The sequence below is a fragment of the Oncorhynchus keta genome, unplaced genomic scaffold, assembly GCF_023373465.1.
Source record: "Oncorhynchus keta strain PuntledgeMale-10-30-2019 unplaced genomic scaffold, Oket_V2 Un_scaffold_275_pilon_pilon, whole genome shotgun sequence".
NCBI classification, from domain to species: domain Eukaryota; kingdom Metazoa; phylum Chordata; class Actinopteri; order Salmoniformes; family Salmonidae; genus Oncorhynchus; species Oncorhynchus keta.
Genome location: NW_026290897.1, coordinates 705,384 through 732,857, shown reverse-complemented (window position 1 = coordinate 732,857; position 27,474 = coordinate 705,384). Strand labels below are relative to the sequence as shown.

At 46.9% G+C, this 27,474-nt stretch overlaps 1 protein-coding gene and 1 long non-coding RNA gene across 9 annotated transcripts in view; both read left to right on the top strand.

Moving 5' to 3' along the window:
* Positions 1–27,273, top strand: part of LOC118379852 (chromodomain-helicase-DNA-binding protein 9-like) — a 175,882-nt gene extending 148,609 nt beyond the window's left edge. Inside the window, 16 exon segments of the mRNA XM_052515481.1 lie at positions 2,162–2,251; positions 5,412–5,515; positions 5,935–6,052; positions 6,434–6,491; positions 6,673–6,721; positions 9,570–9,825; positions 9,988–10,193; positions 10,478–11,386; positions 11,548–11,714; positions 11,929–12,198; positions 13,034–13,220; positions 13,657–13,805; positions 14,138–14,371; positions 14,641–14,790; positions 14,874–14,978; positions 20,329–27,273. Of these exon segments, the coding sequence (XP_052371441.1) occupies positions 2,162–2,251; positions 5,412–5,515; positions 5,935–6,052; positions 6,434–6,491; positions 6,673–6,721; positions 9,570–9,825; positions 9,988–10,193; positions 10,478–11,386; positions 11,548–11,714; positions 11,929–12,198; positions 13,034–13,220; positions 13,657–13,805; positions 14,138–14,371; positions 14,641–14,790; positions 14,874–14,978; positions 20,329–21,330 (4,054 nt within the window). The 3' untranslated portion in view covers positions 21,331–27,273.
* On the top strand, positions 2,947–5,005 carry LOC127928476 (uncharacterized). Of its 8 annotated transcripts, XR_008131238.1 has the most exons (5): positions 2,974–3,040; positions 3,228–4,026; positions 4,168–4,308; positions 4,826–4,872; positions 4,967–5,005. It is a non-coding gene; the product is annotated as an uncharacterized LOC127928476 (long non-coding RNA). The 8 variants fall into 8 exon arrangements; XR_008131243.1 differs by lacking the exons at positions 4,826–4,872; positions 4,967–5,005 and having other exon boundaries at positions 2,947–3,087; positions 3,228–3,321; positions 3,369–4,026; positions 4,168–4,386; XR_008131240.1 differs by lacking the exons at positions 4,826–4,872; positions 4,967–5,005 and having other exon boundaries at positions 3,228–3,368; positions 3,416–4,026; positions 4,168–4,386.
* Positions 27,274–27,474: the final 201 nt, after the last annotated feature.

The window sequence follows — 27,474 nt, the reverse complement described above, 5'->3', positions numbered from 1 at the left end:
TGTGGCACAGACATTGTCTCACTCCCTATGGCACAGACATTGTCTCACTCCCTATGGCACATACATTGTCTCACTCCCTATGGCACAGACATTGTCTCACTCCCTATGGCACAGACACTGTCTCACTCTCTATGGCACAGACACTGTCTCACTCTCTATGGCACAGACACTGTCTCACTCTCTATGGCACAGACACTGTCTCACTCTCTATGGCACAGACACTGTCTCGCTCTCTATGGCACAGACACTGTCTCGCTCTCTATGGCACAGACACTGTCTCGCTCTCTATGGCACAGACACTGTCTCGCTCTCTATGGCACAGACACTGTCTCACTCTCTATGGCACAGACACTGTCTCGCTCTCTATGGCACAGACACTGTCTCACTCTCTGGCACAGTCACTGCATCAGGGACTAACTACACAGTGACTGTACTGACTGCATATTTTCTATCCCACTCCATTTTGGGCATGTGTATGTATCATTGAAGACAACATTTATACAGTATATACAACAATACAAGATGTTTCCCTTTGCATGGACAGTTCATCTACCATGACGACCTAGGCACAGTAGGTCAGTCATCTACCGTGACGAGCAAGGCACCGTGTTTCAGTCATCTACCGTGACGAGCTAGGCACCATGTTTCAGTCATCTACCATGACGAGCTAGGCACAGTATGTCAGTCATCTACCGTGACGAGCTAGGCACCGTGTTTCAGTCATCTACCGTGACGAGCTAGGCAGCGTGTTTCAGTCATCTACCGTGACGAGCTAGGCACAGTGTTTCAGTCATCTACCGTGACGAGCTAGGCAGCGTGTTTCAGTCATCTACCGTGACGAGCTAGGCACCGTGTTTCAGTCATCTACCGTGACGAGCTAGGCAGCGTGTTTCAGTCATCTACCGTGACGAGCTAGGCACAGTGTTTCAGTCATCTACCGTGACGAGCTAGGCAGCGTGTTTCAGTCATCTACCGTGACGAGCTAGGCACCGTGTTTCAGTCATCTACCGTGACGAGCTAGGCACCGTGTTTCAGTCATCTACCGTGACGAGCTAGGCACCGTGTTTCAGTCATCTACCGTGACGAGCTAGGCACAGTGTTTCAGTCATCTACCGTGACGAGCTAGGCACCGTGTTTCAGTCATCTACCGTGACGAGCTAGGCACAGTGTTTCAGTCATCTACCGTGACGAGCTAGGCACCGTGTTTCAGTCATCTACCGTGACGAGCTAGGCACCGTGTTTCAGTCATCTACCATGACGAGCTAGGCATCGTGTTTCAGTCATCTACCGTGACGAGCTAGGCACCGTGTTTCAGTCATCTACCGTGACGAGCTAGGCACAGTGTTTCAGTCATCTACCGTGACGAGCTAGGCAGCGTGTTTCAGTCATCTACCGTGACGAGCTAGGCACCGTGTTTCAGTCATCTACCGTGACGAGCTAGGCACCGTGTTTCAGTCATCTACCGTGACGAGCTAGGCACAGTATGTCAGTCATCTACCGTGACGAGCTAGGCACCGTGTTTCAGTCATCTACCGTGACGAGCTAGGCACCGTGTTTCAGTCATCTACCGTGACGAGCTAGGCATCGTGTTTCAGTCATCTACCGTGACGAGCTAGGCACCGTGTTTCAGTCATCTACCGTGACGAGCTAGGCACAGTGTTTCAGTCATCTACCGTGACGAGCTAGGCACCGTGTTTCAGTCATCTACCGTGACGAGCTAGGCATCGTGTTTCAGTCATCTACCGTGACGAGCTAGGCACCGTGTTTCAGTCATCTACCGTGACGAGCTAGGCAACGTGTTTCAGTCATCTACCGTGACGAGCTAGGCACAGCATTTCAGTCATCCAGGAGGAAAATGAGAATGTGTGTGAGAGAGAGTGTGATATTTTGATTGTGTGTATGCATAAGTTTGTGTGTGTGTGTGTGTGTGTGTGTGTGTGTGTGTGTGTGTGTGTGTGTGTGTGTGTGTGTGTGTGTGTGTGTGTGTGTGTGTGTGTGTGTGTGTGTGTGTGTTGTGTGTGTGTGTGTGTGTGTGTGTGTGTGTGTGTGTGCGTGCGTGTATTTACGGACGTGAGTGCGTGTGAAAGCTGTTCTGCTCTCTCAGCGTTTGTGTGTGCTGAGGCTTTGTGGTGACCGCGGGCGGGGCTGTGTCTGTGTGCAGGGTGTTGCTGCGGGTTAGAATGCTCTACTACCTGAAACAAGAGGTGATGGGAAGCCAGTCACAGAAGATACTGGACGGCGTGGACTCCAGGTGAGCTGAACTTTCACCTCTTTTACAACCAAACAGCTCTGAACATTGACACCCTTAGAGTAGAGAACACAACATTTCCGAAGCTCACTGGCGCTCTCTCTGTCTATCCTCTAATTGGTCATTTCAGTTATTAGATTATTTGAAGAGGATTACACTATTTACTCCATTATTTTGCGATGGTCAGATTGATCGGAGCTATTCAGGCTAGACTGAATGTTATGCAAAACAGTTCAGCCAGGCTGCCAGCACTATGCCAGTATTTGTTTAAGTTTGGGATTTCTGGTAAGCTGCTGGCACGCAAATTCAGCTGACACATCGTTTTAGAAGGTTCCGTTTACATTAACTTTTTAAATAAAAACCTGTTCATTCATGGGCCCATGTTGTTCATGTTTTCCATGTTAAGGACATAGACCAAACATGACAGGTTGTTCCCATACATACTGTAGCTGTCTCTATCTATCACCATGTCTGAAGGTGGGCACAGCTAGTCAGACTCAGGGAAGGAAAGTCCATGTCTGAAGGAGGGCACAGCTAGTCAGACTCAGGGAAGGAAAGTCCATGTATAACGGAGGGCACAGCTAGTCAGACTCAGGGAAGGAAAGTCCATGTCTGAAGGTGGGCACGGCTAGTCAGACTCAGGGAAGGAAAGTCCATGTCTGAAGAAGGGCACAGCGAGTCAGACTCAGGGAAGGAAAGTCCATGTCTGAAGAAGGGCACAGCGAGTCAGACTCAGGGAAGGAAGGTCCATGTCTGAAGAAGGGCACAGCTAGTCAGACTCAGGGAAGGAAAGTCCATGTCTGAAGAAGGGCACAGCTAGTCAGACTCAGGGAAGGAAGGTCCATGTCTGAAGAAGGGCACAGCGAGTCAGACTCAGGGAAGGAAGGTCCATGTCTGAAGAAGGGCACAGCTAGTCAGACTCAGGGAAGGAAAGTCCATGTATGAAGGAGGGCACAGCTAGTCAGACTCAGGAAGGAAGGTCCATGTCTGAAGAAGGGCACAGCTAGTCAGACTCAGGGAAGGAAAGTCCATGTCTGAAGAAGGGCACAGCTAGTCAGACTCAGGGAAGGAAGGTCCATGTCTGAAGAAGGGCACAGCTAGTCAGACTCAGGGAAGGAAGGTCCATGTCTGAAGGAGGGCACAGCTAGTCAGACTCAGGGAAGGAAGGTCCATGTCTGAAGAAGGGCACAGCTAGTCAGACTCAGGGAAGGAAGGTCCATGTCTGAAGGAGGGCACAGCTAGTCAGACTCAGGGAAGGAAGGTCCATGTCTGAAGAAGGGCACAGCTAGTCAGACTCAGGGAAGGAAGGTCCATGTCTGAAGGAGGGCACAGCTAGTCAGACTCAGGGAAGGAAGGTCCATGTCTGAAGAAGGGCACAGCTAGTCAGACTCAGGGAAGGAAGGTCCATGTCTGAAGAAGGGCACAGCTAGTCAGACTCAGGGAAGGAAGGTCCATGTCTGAAGGAGGGCACAGCTAGTCAGACTCAGGGAAGGAAGGTCCATGTCTGAAGAAGGGCACAGCTAGTCAGACTCAGGGAAGGAAGGTCCATGTCTGAAGGAGGGCACAGCTAGTCAGACTCAGGGAAGGAAGGTCCATGTCTGAAGGAGGGCACAGCTAGTCAGACTCAGGGAAGGAAGGTCCATGTCTGAAGGAGGGCACAGCTAGTCAGACTCAGGGAAGGAAGGTCCATGTCTGAAGAAGGGCACAGCTAGTCAGACTCAGGGAAGGAAGGTCCATGTCTGAAGAAGGGCACAGCTAGTCAGACTCAGGGAAGGAAGGTCCATGTATAACAGAGGGCACAGCTAGTCAGACTCAGGGAAGGAAGGTCCATGTATAACAGAGGGCACAGCTAGTCAGACTCAGGGAAGGAAGGTCCATGTATAACAGAGGGCACAGCTAGTCAGACTCAGGGAAGGAAGGTCCATTTATAACAGAGGGCACAGCTAGTCAGACTCAGGGAAGGAAGGTCCATGTATAACAGAGGGCACAGCTAGTCAGACTCAGGGAAGGAAGGTCCATTTATAACAGAGGGCACAGCTAGTCAGACTCAGGGAAGGAAGGTCCATGTATAACAGAGGGCACAGCTAGTCAGACTCAGGGAAGGAAGGTCCATTTATAACAGAGGGCACAGCTAGTCAGACTCAAGGAAGGAAGGTCCATGTATAACAGAGGGCACAGCTAGTCAGACTCAGGGAAGGAAGGTCCATGTATAACAGAGGGCACAGCTAGTCAGACTCAGGGAAGGAAGGTCCATGTATAAGGAGGGCACAGCTAGTCAGACTCAGGGAAGGAAGGTCCATGTCTGAAGAAGGGCACAGCTAGTCAGACTCAAGGAAGGAAGGTCCATGTATAACGGAGGGCACAGCTAGTCAGACTCAGGGAAGGAAGGTCCATTTATAACAGAGGGCACAGCTAGTCAGACTCAGGAAGGAAGGTCCATGTCTGAAGGAAGGGCACAGCTAGTCAGACTCAGGGAAGGAAGGTCCATGTCTGAAGGAGGGCACAGCTAGTCAGACTCAGGGAAGGAAGGTCCATGTATGAAGAGAGGGCACAGCTAGTCAGACTCAGGGAAGGAAGGTCCATGTCTGAAGGAGGGCACAGCTAGTCAGACTCAGGGAAGGAAGGTCCATTTATAACAGAGGGCACAGCTAGTCAGACTCAGGGAAGGAAGGTCCATGTCTGAAGAAGGGCACAGCTAGTCAGACTCAGGGAAGGAAGGTCCATGTCTGAAGAAGGGCACAGCTAGTCAGACTCAGGGAAGGAAGGTCCATGTCTGAAGGAGGGCACTGCTAGTCAGACTCAGGGAAGGAAGGTCCATTTATAACAGAGGACACAGCTAGTCAGACTCAGGGGAAAGTCAGTAGTCACTCCACCTGCTGTTTAAAGATGGATCAGCAGCTTCTCAGAACCAATACTATTAAGGAGGGTATTCAGAAGTGGGTGAGGAAAAACATTGACTATTTCTAGCCTCCAGACACATTTTCAGCCTTGATGCTGAAAGTTCATGGTTTTGGGTGTACCATGCTGTTGCTTATCTGAGAATCAATGTTGGGATGGAAACCCAGCTGTCATAGTACCCATGAGTCCCCCATGCTGTTGTACCCATAAGTCCCTGTTCCTCCTGTCATGTTGTGTTCTGTCCACACTCCCTCCTCCTCATCAGTGAGATCAAGATCTGGGTTCCTGAGCCCGACAGCTCTGAGCTACCAGCCCTGTGGTGGGACAACATCTCTGACAAGTGTCTGCTGTTGGGGGTCTACAAGCACGGTGAGTCAACAACAGAGACCAGGGATGTGCTAACTGACCCACAGGCCTGAGACATCTAGAATGTGTGATACTAGGGCTACGATACTAGCTTAACACTTAGCATAAAGTCATGTATTGGGCATGTATTCTAAGTGGGTTTACTAGAATGGATATAGGAACAGAGCCTAGACAAATGTAGAGATTGGGTCAGGGGGAATTCATCAGATACGGTGTAGTATGTACAATTCTGAGTTAGTGTCACGTGGATAATGTACTGTATGTGTTTTCATGTTCTTCCACGAGGATGTAGTTAACACTGGATGACAGCTGTCACACACCTTTGGGGGAAAGTGGCCAGCTGTATGTTTGTTTTCTATCTCTTCATGTTTCCAAGTTCTAACCTCTGTTTGCTTACCTCTCCACTGTGGTCCACTATACAGGTTATGAGAAGTATAACACAGTGCGTGCAGACCCTGCCCTCTGCTTCCTAGAGCGGGTGGGCCGGCCAGACGAGAAGGCCATCGCTGCTGAACAGAGAGCCAATGACTTCATGGATGGGTAGGTAACATTACACATCATGGCTGACTGACTGACTGAGTCAGGTAGTTAGCTTATCGGTCTCCTCCACTGACTCAGACAGGGCTTAAACACACAATGACACACTTAGAAAGTTTCAGTTGTTGTAACAATTTTTATAACCAGTCATAAAGCTATGATAGAAAAGGAAGAAACCAGAAACTGATATTATTGTAAAAACCTTTTCTGTCCGTGTTTAGTTCAGAGCTTAGGAGCTGCCTGCAAGTTCCACTGTCTGTTACCTTGTGTGGCCCTTGCTGACTGACTGAATAACTGGCTGACTTACTGGCTGACTTACTGGCTGACTTACTGGCTGACTTACTGGCTGGCTGGCTGGCTGACGGTTGTTATCTGTGTTTGCAGGGACGTGGATGACCCAGAATACAAGCCTGCCCCAGCCTTGCTGAAGGACGATATGGAGGTGAGGCCACAGTGAACGGGGGCAGAACAGAGCCAGCACAGCAACAGATAAGGCTGCTGTACACACTGACTGGCATGTGTATTCTCTGCCCCTGTAGAGACTAGATAATACAGGTTGTTTTGAGTGTTATTGTGTCCAGTTCTGTGTCCAGTGTTTTAACACACACTTCTCTCCTCCATAGGATGACGCCTCCTCTCCTGGAGACCTGGTTGTCACAGACAACCCTGGAGGTCAGTTACATCTTTCTATTCAGTCTCTTTCTACTCAGCTTTTGTACTATCACAACCAATACACATCATATCACAATATATACTACCAGTCACTACTACTACCAGTCACTACTACTACCAGTCACTACTACTACTAGTCACTACTACTACTACTAATACTGCTACTACAAGTCACTACTACTACTACCAGTCACTACTACTACTACTACTATTACTACTACTACTACTAATACTGCTACTACAAGTCACTACCACTACTACCAGTCACTACTACTACCAGTCACTACTACTAATACTGCTACTACAAGTCACTACTACTACTACCAGTCACTACTACTACTACTACTAATACTACTAATACTGCTACTACAAGTCACTACTTCTACTACCAGTTACTAATACTACTACTACAAGTCACTACTAATACTACCAGTCACTACTACTACCCGTAACTACTACTACTACTAATACAAGTCACTACTAATACTACCAGTCACTACTACTACTACTACTGCTACAAGTCACTACTACTACTACCAGTCACTACTACTACTACTACTACTACTACTACCAGTCACTACTACTACTACTGCTACAAGTCACTACTAATACTACCAGTCACTACTACTACTACTACTACTACTACTACTACCAGTCACTACTACTACTACTACTACTACTATTACTACTACCAGTCACTACTACTACTACTGCTACAAGTCACTACTACTACTACTACTACTACCAGTCACTACTATTACTACAAGTCACTACTACTACCAGTCACTACTACTACAAGTCACTACTAATACTACCAGTCACTACTACTACTACTACCAGTTACTACTACTACTACAAGTCACTACTACTACTACTAAACTCAGCAAAAAAAGAAACGTCCCATTTTCAGGACCCTGTCTTTCAAAGATAATTGGTAAAAATCCAAATAACTTCACAGATCTGCATTGTAACGGGTTTAAACACTTTTTCCCATGCTTGTTCAATGAACCATAAACAATTACTGAACATGCACCTGTGGAACGGTCGTTAAGACACAACAGCTTACAGACGGTAGGCAATAAAGGTCACAGTTATGAAAACTTGGGACACTAAAGAGGCCTTTCTGCTGACTCTGAAAAACACCAAAAGAAAGATACCCAAGGTCCCTGCTCATCTGCGTGAACATGCCTTAGGCAAGCTGCAAGGAGGCATGAGGACTGCAGATGTGGCCAGGGCAATAAATTGCAATGCCCGTACTGTGAGACGCCTAAGACAGCGCTACAGGGAGACAGGACGGACAGCTGATCGTCCTCGCAGTGGCAGACCACGTGTAACAACACCTGCACAGGATCGGTACATCCGAACATCACACCTGTGGGACAGGTACAGGATGCTAACAACAACTGCCTGAGTTACACCAGGAACACACAATCCCTCCATCAGTGCTCAGACTGTCCACAATCAGCTGAGAGAGGCTGGACTGAGGGCTTGTAGGCCTGTTGTAAGGCAGGTCCTCACCAGACATCACCGGCAACAACGTTGCCTATGGGCACAAACCCACCATCACTGGACCAGACAGGACTGGCAAAAAGTGCTCTTCACTGACGAGTCACGGTTTTGTCTTACCAGGGGTGATGGTCGGATTCGCGTTCATCGTCGAAGGAATGAGCATTACACCAAGGCCTGTACTCTGGAGCGGGATCGATTTGGAGGTGGAGGGTTCGTCATGGTCTGTGGCGGTGTGTCACAGCATCATCGGACTGAGCTTGTTGTCATTGCAGGCAATCTCAACGCTGTGCGTTACAGGGAAGACATCCTCCTCCCTCATGTGGTACCCTTCCTGCAGGCTTATCCTGACAGGACCCTCCAGCATAACAATGCCACTAGCCATACTGCTCGTTCTGTGCGTGATTTCCTGCAAGACATGAATGTCAGTGTTCTGCCATGGCTAGCAAAGAGCCCGGATCGTAATCCCATTGAGCACATCTGGGACCTGTTGGATCGGAGGGTGAGGGCTAGGGCCATTCCCCCCCAGAAATGTCCGGGAACTTGCAGGTGCCTTGGTGGCAGAGTGGGGTAACATCTCACAGCAAGAACTGGCAAATCTGGTGCAGTCCATGAGGAGGAGATGCACTGCAGTACTTAATGCAGCTGGTGGCCACACCAGATACTGACTGTTACTTTTGATTTTGATCCCCCCTTTGTTTAGGGACACATTATTCCATTTATGTTAGTCACATGTCTGTGGAACTTGTTCAGTTTATGTCTCAGTTGTTGAATCTTGATATGTTCATACAAATATTTACACATGTTAGGCTTGCTGAAAATAAACGCAGTTGACAGTGAGAGGATGTTTTTTGTTGTTGCTGACTTTACTACTACCAGCTACTGCTGCTTCTACTACTACCAGTCACCACTAATACTACTATTACCACTCGCTTCTACTACAACTAGTTAATACTACTACTACTACCAGTTAATACTACTACTACTACAAGTTAATACTACTACTACTACTACCAGTCACCACCACTACTACTACTACCAGTCACGACTAATACTACTACTACTACTACTACTACAGCTAGTTAATACTACTGCTACTACTACCAGCCACCACCACTACTACAACTACCAGTCACTACTACTACTACTACCAGTCACTACTATTACAACAACAACAACTACGATATATTTTATTACCAACAGTCACTTCTATTACAAACAGTCACTACTACTAGTGCTTCTACTGCTGAAACTACTACAACTTCTTCCACTACTATAAAACAACTTAAAAGGCGTTCTCCCTGGTTAAACAATGTGTGTGTTGTGTATGTGTGCTCTCCAGAGGGTGCTCCAGTGATGATGGAAGGGTTAGGTGGAGGAGGAGGAGATGCAGCCTACTGGCCCTCCTCCTCAGTGCTAACAGCCAGACTGAGACGCCTGATCACAGCCTCTCAGCGCTACACCAAGTCCAGACAGATCCTCCACATCCACCAGACCCAGCACACCACCCAGGTCACACCCTCACTGTGTCCCCTGCCACCCACCCTCAACGACACTATCAACCCCAAGATGGCCGCCAAGATAGAACGCCAGCAGAGGTAAGTGAAGCTGCAAGGCCTGGACAGAAACGTAAAGTTAGCCACAGTCTATAACTTATACCAATGTCTCCTCCTTCTCTCTTCTTTCTCTCCTCCCTCTGTGTATATCTCTATCTCTACCCCTATTTCTCTCTGTTTCTCTCTCCCTCCCTCTCTCCCCAGATGGACGAGGCGAGAGGAAGCTGATTTTTACCGTGTGGTGTCTACCTTTGGTGTGGTGTTTGACCCAGACCTGGGCCGCTTCGACTGGACCAAGTTCAGAGCCATGGCTCGGCTGCACAAGAAAACAGACGAGAGTCTGCAGAAGTACCTGTGGGCCTTCACTGCCATGTGCAGGAGAGTGTGTCGCCTGCCACCAAGAGAAGGAGGTGAGAGAGATACTGTTCATCTGTGCTGTGCCACCTGTAGAAAGGGTGTGGAAGTCAATATACTTATAAGCTGTATACTGTGTTGTGTGCTTACCATTACCTGCTGATAATGTGCTACAGTATGTCAAGGTTAATGATTTCAGGAAATGCTGGGGAAACAAGCAAGTGATAAGGTTAACGATCAATGGAAAGTTAAACAGCGAGTGGAATGAGTCCACACCAAATGCAAACACAGATGTATGAATTATGCAGGACAGTCTTGTTCTCTCTCTCCCTCTCTTTAGACACAGCGGTGGACCCCTCTCTGTCCATTCAGCCCATCACAGAGGAGCGTGCATCTCGTACCCTCTACAGAGTAGAGCTGCTACGCCAGGTCAGGGAACAGGTCCTGCGCCACCCCTTGCTCTATGAGCGCCTGCCCCTGTGCCAGCTGGGCTCGGACCTGCCCGTGTGGTGGGAGACCGGTACCCACGACCGAGACCTCCTAATCGGGGCCACCAAGCACGGCGTCAGCCGCACAGACTACCACATCCTCCGAGACCCAGAGCTCTGCTTCATGGCTGCTCAGCGCAACTACAGCCAGAATAAAGGAGTCCAACAGCCATCCCAGACCCCTACTCCGCTCCTGAACCCCCCGTACCAGGCTAGTAGAGACCCAGCCTTGGCAGAGTCCCCAGTGCCAACCCCAGCCCTGATGGAGAGGGAGGACATCCCGGGGGCAGTGCCCAAAGAAGAACCTCTCTCGGAGGGGGAGGAGCGCATGGAGAGAGGGGGTCAGATGGAGGGGGAGAGGTGGAGTCCCCAGCCTGCCCCTCTCACCCCAACAGGGATAGAGGAGAAGCCTGATCTGGGGGTGGTGAAAGGAGAGAACGAGAGCCACATGGTGGCGGCACGGACCAAGCCACTCACACCCAACTCAGCCACCAGGAAAGAGAAGAAAGCCAATAAAATAAGTCGAAGAGAGGCCAGACGAGCCGCCTCCGCAGCATCAGACTCCGACTCGGACGGCTCCTCCTCCAGCTCTTCATCACGATCTTCTTCATCATCGTCATCGTCGTCCTCTTCCTCCTCACGCTCCGGATCCAGCTCCTCTTCGTCTTCATCCTGCTCATCAGGCTCCTCATCTTCCTCTTCCTCATCTTCATCTTCCTCTGTTGGCAGTGAGAGTGAGGGAGAGGAAGGAAAGACCAAGGGTGAGTGCTGCTATTATTCTTTTGGTTCTTGCAGTGAAAGACTCTTACAGTGCCATTGAGGCAAGTAATGTTGTGATTTTGACAAAGTTGTTAGGCTGTCTGAAGTTGTGTTGTATATTTTGAGGTTTTCTAAAGTAGAGTTATATTGCATTTTCTTCCAGTCCCAACAGTGGCCATCGCGAAGGGATTTGACGAAGACAGTGTGGCGTCTCTCAGCACCACTCAGGATGAGATGCAGGACAGTCACGTGACAGAGAACGGCAGCAACAACTCACACCACCACCCCTTCCAGGGAGGATACATGCTGGCTGCATCCTACTGGCCCAAGGTAAACACACACACCAAACCTCTTTGTGTTTCACTTCTAGCCTGAGTTACTTTCCTGAGAATCACAACCATGTTGAAACAGCCCTTAGGAGGGTGCTGTTCACGTTAATCCAGTTTTATTTCATCCTTCCACCAGACGATATAGTCCGGGCAAAAGCCAATCAACATCCAGGATCCAAACAACTTGTCTGATAATGTCCCCTGTCCCCCTGTAGGACCGTGTGATGATCAACCGTCTGGACAGTATCTGCCAAGCAGTGCTGAAGGGGAAGTGGCCGGGGGCCCGGCGGTCGTACGAGGCAGGAGGGGCCGTAGCCTCCTTCTACACCACCAAGCTGCTGGACAATGCAGCTGCGGCCAACAACAGCAGCAACCTCTGCTCAGCTTCCGCCTCAGCCTCAGAGGACCCCTCTGCCTCCCCTCAGGGTTCAAAGGTGAAGAAGCATGTTGCAGGAGAAAAGGAGTTCTCAGTGAAAATGAATGAAGTATGTTGATTTCCGTTACTCCCCTCTCGTAGGACCCCACACTACTCCAAAGCCTAATTGTGGTGTTTCAGCATGTTTTGTTGGGGATTTTGATTTTGTTGTTTTGGCTGCTGCCTACAGCACTGATTTGTTTAATAGTAATACCCTCTTTAATTTCTACCCACTCCATGTGGATTGGGATCTGGGCTGTAATTTACATAAATCAGTCGTTCATGGATGGGAAGCTAATAAGAAGCTTAGTGTGGAGAAACACTGGGGTTTGAGAGGGTTCATCTGATTGAGATGGGGCTGGCTCACTATTGTGGGGGATTGTGATGGGGCTCTAGTACTGTGGGTGTTCTGTCTCTAATGGGGCTGATAGCAGCTGGGCTATTAACCATGCAGGCCTGCTTCCTGCTTGCTTTGATACTATAGTAGCTAGCTAGCTATGAGCCTACATTGCCATAGCAACAGAGGAAGGAGCATTTGTGTCAAATATTCTATAAAATGGCCACTGACTTGCTGCTACAGTGTTGCTGGGGCTTTCCTGACCAGTCTGGCTGGAATCTTGACCTTAATAAGGAATATGCTGAAAACCGCAGCTTTCCCTGTGACATAGTCCTTCAGTAAACTCCTGACATTGCATAGTCAACTTACCCTATATGCTACAGTATATGCTGTTTCCCTACCCATAACTATCCCAACTTCCAAGCATACAGAATGCTCTGTATGACAAGCCAACAAAGTATTGTGCCAATGCAGTGAAAACAAGGGGGGTCTGTAGAAGGGGCTCCAATGCCATCAGACAGTGTGACCTTGTGTTTCTGTGTAATTGACTGACTGCCCCTCTCTGCAGCAGGAAGGGGGTCTGAAGCTGACCTTCCAGAAGCAGGGGCCCGGCCAGCCCCTGAAGAGGCCCCTGGAGCCTGAGGAGGGGCCCCTGAGCCAGCAGCAGTATCTTACAAGGCTCCATGAGCTCCAGTGTGCCTCAGATACCAGTCTGGCTGACTTCACCAAGCCCCAGGCTGCCAGCTTCCCACAGGGTACATACAGACTAGGGCTGACCACAAAGTCCTGTTTTAACAGCAATGTATTGTTAGTTTATACAATTGATAGTTCATACTAGGCAGGTAGCCTAGTGGTTAGATCATTGGACTAGTAACTGAAAGGTTGCAAGATCTAATCCCCGAGCTGACAAGGTAAAAGTCTGTCGTTCTGCTCCTGAACAAGGCAGTTAACCCACTGTTCCTAGGCCGTCATTGAAAATAAGAATTTGTTCTTAACTGACTTGCCTAGTTAAATAAAGGTAAAAACAATTTGAATACCCTTCATGAGAAATCTCAAGCTAAACTGTGTGTTTTTTATTTGCTACCACTAGATGACAGCAAAGATACATTTTCCCATATGGTGTACATTCATGATTGTGATGGTGTGTACTGCTTTAGTCTTCTGTTTTAATCTGGGACATGTTGTTTCCAGCATCTACAGGTCTGGCAGGTCAGATGAAGCTGAACGGAGGTATGGATGGCCAGCCGGTGGTGAAGAGGAGGAGAGGAAGAAGGAAGAATGTGGAGGGAGTGGACCTGCTCTTTATGAACAGGAACAGAGGACCAGCCGTGCCTGAAAGCGTAAGATCTTAATTTACTTTTCTCTCTTCTCTTTGGGGCTCTACGTCTTCCCTGTCAATCCTCTCACTCCTATCTTGCTATCTTAGGTCCTTCAACATTTAGTCCTTCAACACTGGCTACTGGAAAGCTACATGTGATTGCATGGTTGTAAGATATATTTAAAGTTTGAAGAGTATGCTTAAATGTGTTTACCTAGCAATTGAAAATATAATATAGGATTTACTGTGTGTTCTGAAGTATAGAAGGCCATATGAAGGGTGTGTTAGTATGCCTATACAAATACTAGCTACTAGATATTCACTGATGGGATGATGTCTACCCTGCATCTCCAGGTGCCCCCGGCGTGGGGTGGTATGAGTCAGGCTGGCACTGGGCTGTCTATTGCCTCAGGGCAGGGTAACCCCCTAGGGGCCCGGGGCCCTATGGACACAGAGAGCAGGGTCTCTGTCATCAACCTGAAAGATGGGACCCGTCTGGCCGGAGACGATGCCCCCAGGAGGAGGGAGCTGGAGCTGTGGCTCAAAGAACACCCAGGCTTTGTGGCTGACACAGGGGCATTCATCCCTGTGAGTCCCTCCCTTCCTCTTCCTCACCCTCTGATTCTCCATTCCTCTATCCCTAACCCAGGTTTTATTAAGGGCTGTGAATATACTGTACAACTACAATAGACATCCGTCAGGGTTACGGTCAATTCCATTTCCATTCAGTCAATTCATGACATAAACAGAAATTACATTTGCAATTTGAACCAAATTTTCATTGACAGAAGATATTGTTTTGGATGTAGTCCTGTAGTTGAACCTCTGTATCCCTGACCCTCTCTTCTCCTCCTCAGGGAGTGAATAAGAGGCAGCTGGAGCAGTTCCAGCAGGATGGTAGACCCAAGCAGAAGAGGCATCGCTGCAGGAATCCCAACAAGATCGATGTCAACAGTCTGACAGGAGAGGAGAGGGTCCAGATCATCAACAGGAGAAATGCACGCAAGGTGAGGCGGCAGTAGGTGTGTGCGTGCGTGCGTGCTGTACAACTTCTACTTTGTCTCATGTTGTCCTCCCGTCCTCTCCCCAGGTTGGTGGGGCCTTCGCCCCCCCTCTAAAGGACCTGTGTCGGTTCCTTCAGGAGAACCCAGAGTACGGGGTTCCACCAGAGTGGGCCGACGTCGTCAAGCAGTCGGTAAGTCTGATAGCCTTTACCTCCTTCATATCCTGTAGAAGACCCCACAGGTCTACTTCAGGTGTATAAAAGAGGAATAATAGAACTACAGGTATAGTTAAGCAATAAGCCCCGAAGGGCTGTGGTATTTGGCCGATATAACACGGCTAATCTAATCAAATCAAATTTTATTTGTCACATACACACGGTTAGCAGATGTTAATGTGAGTGTAGCAAAATGCTTGTGCTTCTAGTTCCGACAATGCAGTAATAACCAACAAGTAATCTAACCTTACAATTCCACAACTACTATCTTATACACACAAGTGTAAAGGGATAAAGAATATGTACATAAAAATATATGAATGAGTGATGGTACAGAACGGCATAGGCAAGATGCGGTAGATGGTATCGAGTACAGTATATACATATGAGATGAGTAATGTAGGGTATGTAAACATAAAAGTGGCATAGTTTAAAGTGGCTAGTGATATATGTATTACATAAAGATGGCAAGATGCAGTAGATGATATAGAGTACAGTATATACATATTTTTTTTATTTCACCTTTATTTAACCAGGTAGGCTAGTTGAGAACAAGTTCTCATTTGCAACTGCGACCTGGCCAAGATAAAGCATAGCAGTGTGAACAGACAACACAGAGTTACACATGGAGTAAACAATTAACAAGTCAATAACACAGTAGGAAAAAAATGGGCAGTCTATATACAATGTGTGCAAAAGGCATGAGGAGGTAGGCGAATAATACAATTTTGCAGATTAACACTGGCGTGATAAATGATCAGATGGTCATGTACAGGTAGAGATATTGGTGTGCAAAAGAGCAGAAAAGTAAATAAATTAAAAACAGTATAAAAACAGTATGGGAATGAGGTAGGTGAAAATGGGTGGGCTATTTACCTATAGACTATGTACAGCTGCAGCGATCGGTTATCTGCTCGGATAGCTGATGTTTGAAGTTGGTGAGGGAGATAAAAGTCTCCAACTTCAGCGATTTTTGCAGTTCGTTCCAGTCACAGGCAGCAGAGTACTGGAACGAAAGGCGGCCAAATGAGGTGTTGGCTTTAGGGATGATCAGTGAGATACACCTGCTGGAGAGCGTGCTACGGATGGGTGTTGCCATCGTGACCAGTGAACTGAGATAAGGCGGAGCTTTACCTAGCATGGACTTGTAGATGACCTGGAGCCAGTGGGTCTGGCGACGAATATGTAGTGAGGGCCAGACGACTAGAGCATACAAGTCGCAGTGGTGGGTGGTATAAGGTGCTTTAGTGACAAAACGGATGGCACTGTGATAGACTGCATCCAGTTTGCTGAGTAGAGTGTTGGAAGCCATTTTGTAGATGACATCGCCGAAGTCGAGGATCGGTAGGATAGTCAGTTTTACTAGGGTAAGCTTGGCGGCGTGAGTGAAGGAGGCTTTGTTGCGGAATAGAAAGCCGACTCTTGATTTGATTTTCGATTGGAGATGTTTGATGTGAGTCTGGAAGGAGAGTTTGCAGTCTAGCCAGACACCTAGGTACTTATAGATGTCCACATATTCAAGGTCGGAACCATCCAGTGTGGTGATGCTAGTCGGGCATGCGGGTGCAGGCAGCGATCGGTTGAAAAGCATGCATTTGGTTTTACTCACGTTTAAGAGCAGTTGGAGGCCACAGAAGGAGTGCTGTATGGCATTGAAGCTCGTTTGGAGGTTAGATAGCACAGTGTCCAATGACGGGCCGAAAGTATATAGAATGGTGTCGTCTGCGTAGAGGTGGATCAGGGAATCGCCCGCAGCAAGAGCAACATCATTGATATATACAGAGAAAAGAGTCGGCCCGAGAATTGAACCCTGTGGCACCCCCATAGAGACTGCCAGAGGACCGGACAGCATGCCCTCCGATTTGACACACTGAACTCTGTCTGCAAAGTAATTGGCGAACCAGGCAAGGCAGTCATCCGAAAAACCGAGGCTATTGAGTCTGCCGATAAGAATATGGTGATTGACAGAGTCGAAAGCGTTGGCGAGGTCGATGAAGACGGCTGCACAGTACTGTCTTTTATCGATGGCGGTTATGATATCGTTTAGTACCTTGAGTGTGGCTGAGGTGCACCCGTGACCGGCTCGGAAACCAGATTGCACAGCGGAGAAGGTACGGTGGGATTCGAGATGGTCAGTGACCTGTTTGTTGACTTGGTTTTCGAAGACCTTAGATAGGCAGGGCAGGATGGATATAGGTCTATAACAGTTTGGGTCCAGGGTGTCTCCCCCTTTGAAGAGGGGGATGACTGCGGCAGCTTTCCAATCCTTGGGGATCTCAGACGATATGAAAGAGAGGTTGAACAGGCTGGTAATAGGGGTTGCGACAATGGCGGCAAATAGTTTCAGAAATAGAGGGTCCAGATTGTCAAGCCCAGCTGATTTGTACGGGTCCAGGTTTTGCAGCTCTTTCAGAACATCTGCTATCTGGATTTGGGTATACTAATGAGATGAGTAATGTAGGGTATGTAAACATTATATTAAGTGGCATTGTTTAAAGTGGCTAGTGATACTTTATTTTTTACATCAATTTCCATCAACTCCCATTATTAATGTGGCTGAAGTTGAGTCAGTATGTTGGCAGCAACCACTCAATGTTAGTGGTGGCTGATGGCCTTAAGTTAGAAGCTGTTTTTCAGTCTCTCGGTCCCAGCTTTGATGCACCTGTACTGACTTCGCCTTCTGGGTGATAGCGGGGTGAACAGGCAGTGGCTCGGGTGGTTGTTGTCCTTGATGATCTTTTTGGCCTTCCTGTGACATCGGGTGGTGTAGGTGTCCTGGATGGCAGATAATTTGCTCCCGGTGATGCGTTGTGCAGACCTCACTACCCTCTGGAGAGCCTTACGGTTGTGGGCGGAGCAGTTGCCGTACCAGGCGGTGATACAGCCCGACAGGATGTCCTTGATTGTGCATCTGTAGAAGTTTGTGAGTGCTTTTGGTGACAAGCCGAATTTCTTCAGCCTCTTGAGGTTGAAGAGGCGCAGCTGCGCCTTCTTTACAATGCTGTCTGTGTGGGTGGACCATTTCAGTTTGTCCGTGATGTGTACGCCGAGGAACTTAACTTACTACCCTCTCCACTACTGTCCTGTCGATGTGGATAGGGTGGATAGGGGGGTGCTCCCTCTGCTGTTTCCTGAAGTCCACAATCATCTCCTTTGTTTTGTTGACGTTGAGTGTGAGGTTATTTTCCTGACATCACACTCCGAGGGTCCTCGCTGTAGGCCGTCTCGTTGTTGTTGGAAATCAAGCCTACCACTGTAGTGTCGTATGCAAACTTGATGATTGAGTTGGAGCGTGCATGGCCATGCAGTCATGGGTGAACAGGTAGTACAGGAGAGGGCTCAGAACGCACCCTTGTGTTGAGGATCAGCGGGGTGGAGATGTTGTTACCTACCCTCACCACCTGGGGCGGCCCGTCAGGAAGTCTAGAACCCAGTTGTACAGGGCCGGGTCGAGACCCAGGGTCTCGAGCTTTATAACGAGTTTGGAGGGTACTATGGTGTTAAATGCTGAGCTGTAGTCGATGAACAGCATTCTCACATAGGTATTCCTCTTGTCCAGATGGGTTAGGGCAGTGTGCAGTGTGGTTGCGTCGTCTGTGGACCTATTGGGGCGGTAAGTAAATTGGAGTGGATCTAGGGTGTTAGGTAGGGTGGAGGTCATATGGTCCTTGACTTGTCTCTCGAAGCACTTCATGATGACGGAAGTGAGTGCTACGGGGCGGTAGTCGTTTAGCTCAGTTACCTTAGCTTTCTTGGGAACAGGAACCATGGTGGCCCTCTTGAAGCATGTGGAAACAGCAGACTGGGATAAGGATTGATTGAATATGTCCGTAAACACACCAGCCAGCAGGTCTGCGCATGCTCTGAGGGCGCGGCTGGGGATGCCGTCTGGGCCTGCAGCCTTGCGAGGGTTAACACGTTTAAATGTTTTACTCACGTCGGCTGCAGTGAAGGAGAGTCCGCAGGTTTAGGTAGCGGGCCGTGTCAGTGACACTGTATTGTCCTCAAAGCGAGCAAATAAGTTATTTTCGTCTGTCTGGGAGCAAGACATCCTGGTCCGCGACGGGGCTGGTTTTCTTTTTGTAATCCGTGATTGACTGTAGACCCTGCCACATACCTCTTTGTCTGAGCCGTTGAATTGCGACTCTACTTTGTCTCTATACTGATGCTTAGCTTGTTTGATTGCCTCGCGGAGGGAATAGCTCAGCTACACTGTTTGTATTCGGTCATGTTTCCGGTCACCTTGCCCTGGTTAAAAGTAGTGGTTCGCGCTTTCAGTTTCGCGCGAATGCTGCTGGTTTGGGAATGTTTTAATCGTTGCTGTGGGTATAACATCGCCGATGCACTTTCTTATGAACTCGCTCACCAAATCAGCGTATTCGTCAATGTTGTTGTGTGACGCAATGCGGAACATATCCCAATCCATGTGATCGAAGCAGTCTTGAAGCGTGGAATCAGATTGGTCGGACCAGCGTTGAACAGACCTGAGCGCCGGAGCTTCTTGTTTTAGTTTCTGTCCGTAGGCTGGAAGCATCAAAATGGAGTCGTGGTCAGCTTTTCTGAAAGGAGGGCGGGGGAGGTCCTTATACGCGTCGCGGAAGTTAGAATAACAATGATCCAGCCCTGGTTGCGCAATCGATATGCTGATAGAATTTAGGGAGTCTTGTTTTCAGATTAGCCTTGTTAAAATCCCCAGCTACAATGAATGCAGCCTCAGGATATGTGATTTCCAGTTTACATAGAGTCAAATAAAGTTTGTTCAGGGCCATCGATGTGTCTGCTTGGGGGGGAATATATACGGCGTGATTATAATCGAAGACAATTCCCTTGGTAGATAATGCTGTCGACATTTGATTGTTAGGAATTCTAAGTCAGGTAAACAGGAGGACTTGAGTTCCTGTATGTTGTTATGATCACACCACGTCTCATTAATTATAAGGCATACCCCTCCGCCCCTCTTCTTACCAGAAAGACGCTTGTTTCTGTCAGCGCGATGCTTGAAGAAACCAGCTGGCTGTACCGACTCCGTTAGCGTCTCTCAAGTGAGCCATGTTTCCGTGAAGCAAAGAACGCTTTACCCAGGGCTAAGGGCTGTTCTTATATGGTTTGCCATATACCACAAACCCCTGAGGTGCCTTATTGCTATTATAAACTGGATACCAACGTAATTAGAGCAGTAAAAATACATGTTTTGTCATACCCGTGGTATACCACGGATGTCTGCCAATCAGCATTCAGGGCTGGAACTACCCAGTTTCTAACTGTAGTTATCTAATGAAGTTGTTGATTAGAGTGCTAACCCTGTGTTTCTCTGTCTGTCCTTCAGGGCTACCTCCCAGAGAGCATGTTTGACCGGATCCTGACAGGACCCATCGTACCAGAGGAGGTGAGTCGGCGTGGACGGAGGCCCAAGAGCGCCCTGGCCAAGGCTGCAGCTACAGCCAACCAGGCGGCCCCATCCCTGGGCCTCAACCCCCTGCTGGCCAATGGCCTCCTCTCTGGCATGGATCTATCTAGTCTACAGGCCTTCCAGCAGAACCTCCAAAGTCTCCAGTCACTGCAGCTCACTGCCGGCCTCATGGGCCTGCCCACCGATGCTAACAACCTGGCCGCCATGTTTCCCATGATGCTCTCTGGCATGGCTGGGCTTCCCAACCTCCTGAGCATGGGGGGTCTGCTGGGGAAGCCCTCACAGGACGCAACAGGGGGAGCTGAGCAGAGGAAGAGGAAGAAGGGAAGCAGAGAAGGGGGAGGAGGGGAGCCCTCGTCTGCCTCCTCCAAAGCCCCCTCCTCCCAATCACACGGCCCCTCCCACACCTCGGACACCAAAGGTGAAAGGACAGAAGGTCAAAGCAGGGACGGAGATGGCCGCATCCCCAGTGTCCATTCCCCCTCTAGTTCCTCTGCCACCACCTCCACAACCACCCCACTAAGTGCTTCTGCTGCCCAGGCAGCCTCCAGTCACCCTCTGTCTCTTAACCCCTTGTTACTCTCCAGTATGCTTTACCCAGGGATGCTTCTCACTCCAGGCCTTAACCTTCCTGTGTCCACCACACAGCCACCACACAGTGACTCAAACAGTGACCACAAACCCCACAAGCCCACTAAGACCTCTAAGACCGCCACCTCAAAACCTCTGTCGCCAAGGAGAACACCAGAGTGTCAGGAAGAGGAGGGCCTTGGTGACAAGAGGGAAGAGTCAGGGGAACACAAGGAGGAGAACAGTGGTCCAGAAGGCTCGGGGAAGGCGGAGTCATCTTCTTCATCAGAGTCTGGGAGCTCTTCTTCATCATCTGATGGGTCATCGGACTCTAGCGATGAAGACTGAGCCTAATGAAAATATAAATCTATTTATGGATCTATTAGAAATGTACACACATACAGTACCAATCAAAAGTTTGGACACACCTACTCATTCAAGGGTTTTTCTTTATTTTGACTATTTTCTGCATTGTAGAATAATAGTGAAGACATCAAAACTATGAAATAACACATATGGAATCATGTCGTAAACAAACAATTGTTCAACATATTAAAATATATTTTATATTCTTCAAAGTAGCCACACTTTGACTTGATGACAGCTTTGCACACTCTTGGCATTCTCTCAACCAGCTTCTCCTGGAATGCTTTTCCAATGGTCTTGAAGGAGTTCCCACATATGCTGATCACTTGTTGGCTGCTCTTCCTTCACTCTGCAGTCCAACTCATCCCAAACCATATCAATTGGGTTGAGGTGGGGTGATTGTGGAGGCCAGGTCATCGGCCAGGTCATCTGATGCAGCATTCCGTGACTCTCCTTGGTCAAATAGGCCTTACACAGCCAGGAGGTGTATTTTGGGTCATGGTCCTAATAGGTCTACCAAATGCAAACCAGATGGGATAGCGTATCGCTGCAGAATGCTGTCGTAGCCATGCTGGTTAAGTGTGCCTTGAATTCTATATAAATCACAAACAGTGTCACCATCAAAGCACCCCCATACCATCACACCTCCTCCTCCATGCTTCACTGTGGGAACCACACATGTAGAGATTATCCGTTCACCTACTCTGCGTCTCACAAAGACACGGCGGTTAGAACCAAAAATCTTACATTTGGACTCATCAGACCAAAGGACAGATTTCCACCGGTCTAATTGCTTGTTTTTCTTGGCCCAAGCAAGTCTCTTCTTATTATTGGTGTCCTTTAGAAGTATTTTTTTTATTCCAGCAATTCGACCATGAAGGCCTGATGCAGTCTCCTCTGAACAAATCAAATCAATCAAATTTTATTTGTCACATACACATGGTTAGCAGATGTTAATGCGAGTGTAGCGAAATGCTTGTGCTTCTAGTTCCGACAATGCAGTGATAACCAACAAGTAATCTAACTAACAATTCCAAAACTACTGTCTTATACACAGTGTAAGGGGATACGGAATATGTACATAAGGATATATGAATGAGTGATGGTACAGAGCAGCATACAGTAGATGGTATCGAGTACAGTATATACATATGAGATGAGTGTGTAGACAAAGTAAACAAAGTGGCATAGTTAAAGTGGCTAGTGATACATGTATTACATAAGGATGCAGTCGATGATGTAGAGTACAGTATAGTATATACGTATGCATATGAGATGAATAATGTAGGGTAAGTAACATTATATAAGGTAGCATTGTTTAAAGTGGCTAGTGATATATTTACATAATTTCCCATCAATTCCCATTATTAAAGTGGCTGGAGTTGGGTCAGTGTCAATGACAGTGTGTTGGCAGCAGCCACTCAATGTTAGTGGTGGCTGTTTAACAGTCTGATGGCCTTGAGATAGAAGCTGTTTTTCAGTCTCTCGGTCCCAGCTTTGATGCACCTGTACTGACCTCGCCTTCTGGATGATAGCGGGGTGAACAGGCAGTGGTTCGGGTGGTTGATGTCCTTGATGATCTTTATGGCCTTCCTGTAACATCGGGTGGTGTAGGTGTCCTGGAGGGCAGGTAGTTTGCCCCCGGTGATGCGTTGTGCAGTCCTCACTACCCTCTGGAGAGCCTTACGGTTGAGGGCGGAGCAGTTGCCGTACCAGGCGGTGATACAGCCCGCCAGGATGCTCTCGATTGTGCATCTGTAGAAGTTTGTGAGTGCTTTTGGTGACAAGCCGAATTTCTTCAGCCTCCTGAGGTTGAAGAGGCGCTGATGCGCCTTCTTCACGACGCTGTCAGTGTGAGTGGACCAATTCAGTTTGTCTGTGATGTGTATGCCGAGGAACTTAAAACTAGCTACCCTCTCCACTACTGTTCCATCGATGTGGATAGGGGGGTGTTCCCTCTGCTGTTTCCTGAAGTCCACAATCATCTCCTTAGTTTTGTTGACGTTGAGTGTGAGGTTATTTTCCTGACACCACACTCCGAGGGCCCTCACCTCCTCCCTGTAGGCCGTCTCGTCGTTGTTGGTAATCAAGCCTACCACTGTTGTGTCGTCCGCAAACAGTTGATGTTGAGATGTGTCTGAATGAGGCATTCATTTGGGCTCTAATCTGAGGTGCAGTTAACTGTAATGGACGTATCTTCTGCAGCTGAGATAACTCTGTTTCTTCCATTCCTGTGGCGGTCCTCATGAGAGACCGTTTCATCATAGTGCTTGATGGTTTTTGCGACTGCACTTAAAGAAACTTTCAAAGTTCTTGAAAATTTCCGGATTGACTGATATATTTTGATTTGTTTAACAATTTTTGGGGTTAGTTCATGATTCCATATGTGTTATTTCATCGTTTTGATGTCTTCATTATTATTCTGCAATGTAGAAAATAGTAAAAATAAAGAAAAACCCTGGAATGAGAAGGTGTGTCCAAACTTTTGACCGGTACTGTATATATTACACATATATATGGATTTCCCTGCACTTACATTGTGATTTCTTTTCATGTAAATACAGAAAACGAACTAAAATGTTGTGTAATAAAGACTACAAAAGTGAGACAAGAAGAACCATGACCTAGGAGAAACTGAAATTAACTTTCAGTGTTTGTTCAAAAAGGTACAATCTCGTTTTGAGAGACATTTTGCATGTCAAACTTTAGTAGATTTCTGAACTTTGTGAGCTTGTATTAGGCCTACACACATTGATGTACAATTGCAACAATATGGGAAAAAGAAATCAAAATGGCATTATTGTAATTATCATGTTGGGATTTAATTTTATTAAAAAAGAGGAAATAAATATGCGCTCTCTGCTGAGCTGTACTGTTAATATATTTTGTAGTGGGAGGAAAAGACCTTGAATATTTAGCTTTCCTTTGTAAATACTTTTACAGGTTTTCTTCTTGATACTTACAGTATACTTTGCGGATCATACGCTTGGAGAAGTCAGCAATAACTCGGGCAGCTAATGAATGTGACTGATGCTGTAGATCCTTCATCAGCCATGCTTCTCACACAAGGGAGAGGTGTTCAGTCTCTGTTCCAATGTCCACACTAACACAGTTATTCAAATGAAGAAATGTATTGGACATTCATTCTAAGTAGTATGCTAGTGTGCATTTTGGAATGTAGTCTCCCCTGCCTGTCTCGCACAACCAACACACATGGTTCTTTTGACACCGAGGTGCACTTTAGTTTCCCATATTACACTCGCTAGCACATAACCAGTTGGGTCTACTCCCCAAATGCTGCTCTCGCTGGGACAGAAAAGACACAATTCCACCCCAGTGTTTTTGACTGCATCGTTACCTCAGCAGAGTATAGAAGGGATTGAGTTCACTGCAAATACATCCTGTTGTGTGTGTTTTGGCAAGGCTGGCTCACTCGTCCCCGCTGGGATCTGTGTTCTTCATGGCATACTCTTGAGAGCTTCCACTCGCTTAGTCTCTTCCAGTGCCTTCAGTCTGCGAGACTACCACTCACTGTGTTCTGGCTGTGTGTGTTTGTTTGCGTGGGCATTTCTTTCCATTTTGGCTGAGTCAGTGTGTTCTTCAGGCCATGTACTGATTGTGTCCCATGCGGGCAGCATCAATCGGGCCATTGTGTATTGGTAAGGCTAGAGAATTGGGTTCTACAACCAAAAGTGAAGTCACATAAACAGTGACTGCTGGTATAGTCAACATATACTCAACACCCCCTGAGTCATCTTTAATACTTTAAAAGCCCATCAGTATCTGTGTTCCACTCGTAGTGCCGCCTTCTGCTATCGAGTGAGCTGAGGAATCTCCAATGAGCTCTGACTGTGGGTGATGTCTGTAGTCTTCCATTCTGAACACAGTGTGTCCCTGTTGTGTTGAATTACCTTGCTATCATAAACTAGTAATGAAGTAGCTACACCATATGTGTATTGAGGGACCAGAGGGGTTTGTATTGTCTCTGATATAACTAGATTACTGAGTCATCAAAATTATTTTAATAATTGACTGTTTAAAAGCATAGTTTATACAATGATTGCAGTGATTCTGAATTGGGTTGGCTATGGTAGGTTAAGTTTAGGCTTGAGTAAGACTGAATATCCAGACCTTCCTTTAGAACTGAGCTGCTTTGCTGACTATGATATCTCTGTTTCATGGGAATTGGAGGCTTTTAAGTATTCATTTCTAGCCTGGAATCCAAACTGATATGCTGTTTCATCACTAAACACATTGTTCAGTCTGATTTCACCAGGCTAGTTCATTTCTCCATATGTCTTACTGATCAATCCACTGATGACTGGATCGGCAGACAGACTGATAGATGTAGAAGTGTCCTTACGCTCGCTGTACCTCTGTGTATTTCACACCCTCACTTTCTCACTCAACTTCCAGTCCGTGGATCTGATGTGATTTAACAGATAGATGTTTTATGTTCCTTATTTTCTACGGCTCAATGGTGGTATATTTTCTTCATTACCATATGACATGGCTCATCTGTGCTCATCCTCGTGGTAACCAAGGGAGACACTGAGACTGGAATTCAGTATACCCTAAGTACCTGTTGTAATTATGTTTAGTGGAACAGTGCTTTCCGGATTGATACAGCACCGTGTAGGACAACTGTCGGTACGCGTTGGACTGCTAGGCAGGCACACATTTGGAAATGATCTTGAAGATGAATGAGACGTTTTATTTTACATAGTGACAATGAAACGTCACAACAGGTTACATCTGTGGTAGAGACATTCATTTAGTCTCTTTCAGCCTTCATTTAGCTGTTCACTGAGCCTATATTGAACCCATTCATCAACGTATACAAGCCCACCAGACAGACAGCCCTGCCCTGTTGTCTAAACCAAGACTGATGAAGAACCTCCACTCACTGAAATAACATTTACTTTAAAGATGTTTTGTTTTCCCCATTCACTTATGATGTCCTTTACCATGGTTTCTGTGTGTAAACTCAGAGACAGCCAGGTTGTTACTCTTCCTGAAAGTCAACCTAAATAAATTTAACATTGTCAGTTTGCCACTTTAGTTTGGGCTGGTTCCGACCACTAGGTCTCACAAGCCTAGTGAATTCAATAGAACAACCTTCATACCTAGTCTATCCCTAAATGTACCAGTGCCCTTAGGCAGAAGCCCAGCCTTTGCTGCTTCCCGGTTATAATATTCACCCAAATATGATTGTTTTAGCAGGCTTTATTTTCAGACCCAACAGGCAGACAACAGGCATGGATTCATTCCTACTAGTGTGACAAGAAACCTGCTTAATTTGCAATAGACAGACCCATAGCTCTGTTTAAGTTGAAATGTTAGTACTGAGGGGAGAGCTGGATTTGACTAAAGATGGAACAATATATTTGCTTTTATTATGTATTTTGATGAGATATTTCTAGTAGTTTGTTATAGGTCTCCCTATGTCACATACATCTACAGTGCTGAACTGACTGATTAGATCAGTCATAGACTCGCCTCACTGGCACAATGAAATGACCAATATGCAACAGACAGAGACGAATAAAGCACACACTACTACACGTTAATTAGAATGTTCATTTTCGGTAAAGTAGTTGCTGAAATTGACAAATAGATTATTGGCATTGTATTTTTTGTTTCAAGCTTGATAATATCCTAAAGTCATCAAGTCTGTTCTTGTTTTTGTTTGCTTGTTTTTTGGACAGTTGCAATATTTGCAAGTTGTGGTCTGTGTAGTGGAATAATATGTTGTGTAGTGGGGAGGACAAGATGTGGTCTGTGTAGTGGAATAATATGTTATGAAGTGGGGAGGACAAGCATCTTAAAAAGTCATGTGTAATTTATTGGATTACTTTCTATGAAGTTATATAGAGGAAATTGAAGTTTAATTATTTTTATTAAACATATTCTGACTATCCATGACGCCTGTCTTTCTGTATTCTTTCACATTGACCCAGTTACAGGCACTTCAAGGTATCCAGAATTACAATGGTGTTTATTGTTCACTGGTGATATAAATATAGGATGATAATGTCTGTTAATAGTGTGGTTAAAAAGTCATTTTCAAAACGGATATAGTATATATTGTTGTAAAGTATTACTTATTAATGTACTGCTATTCTT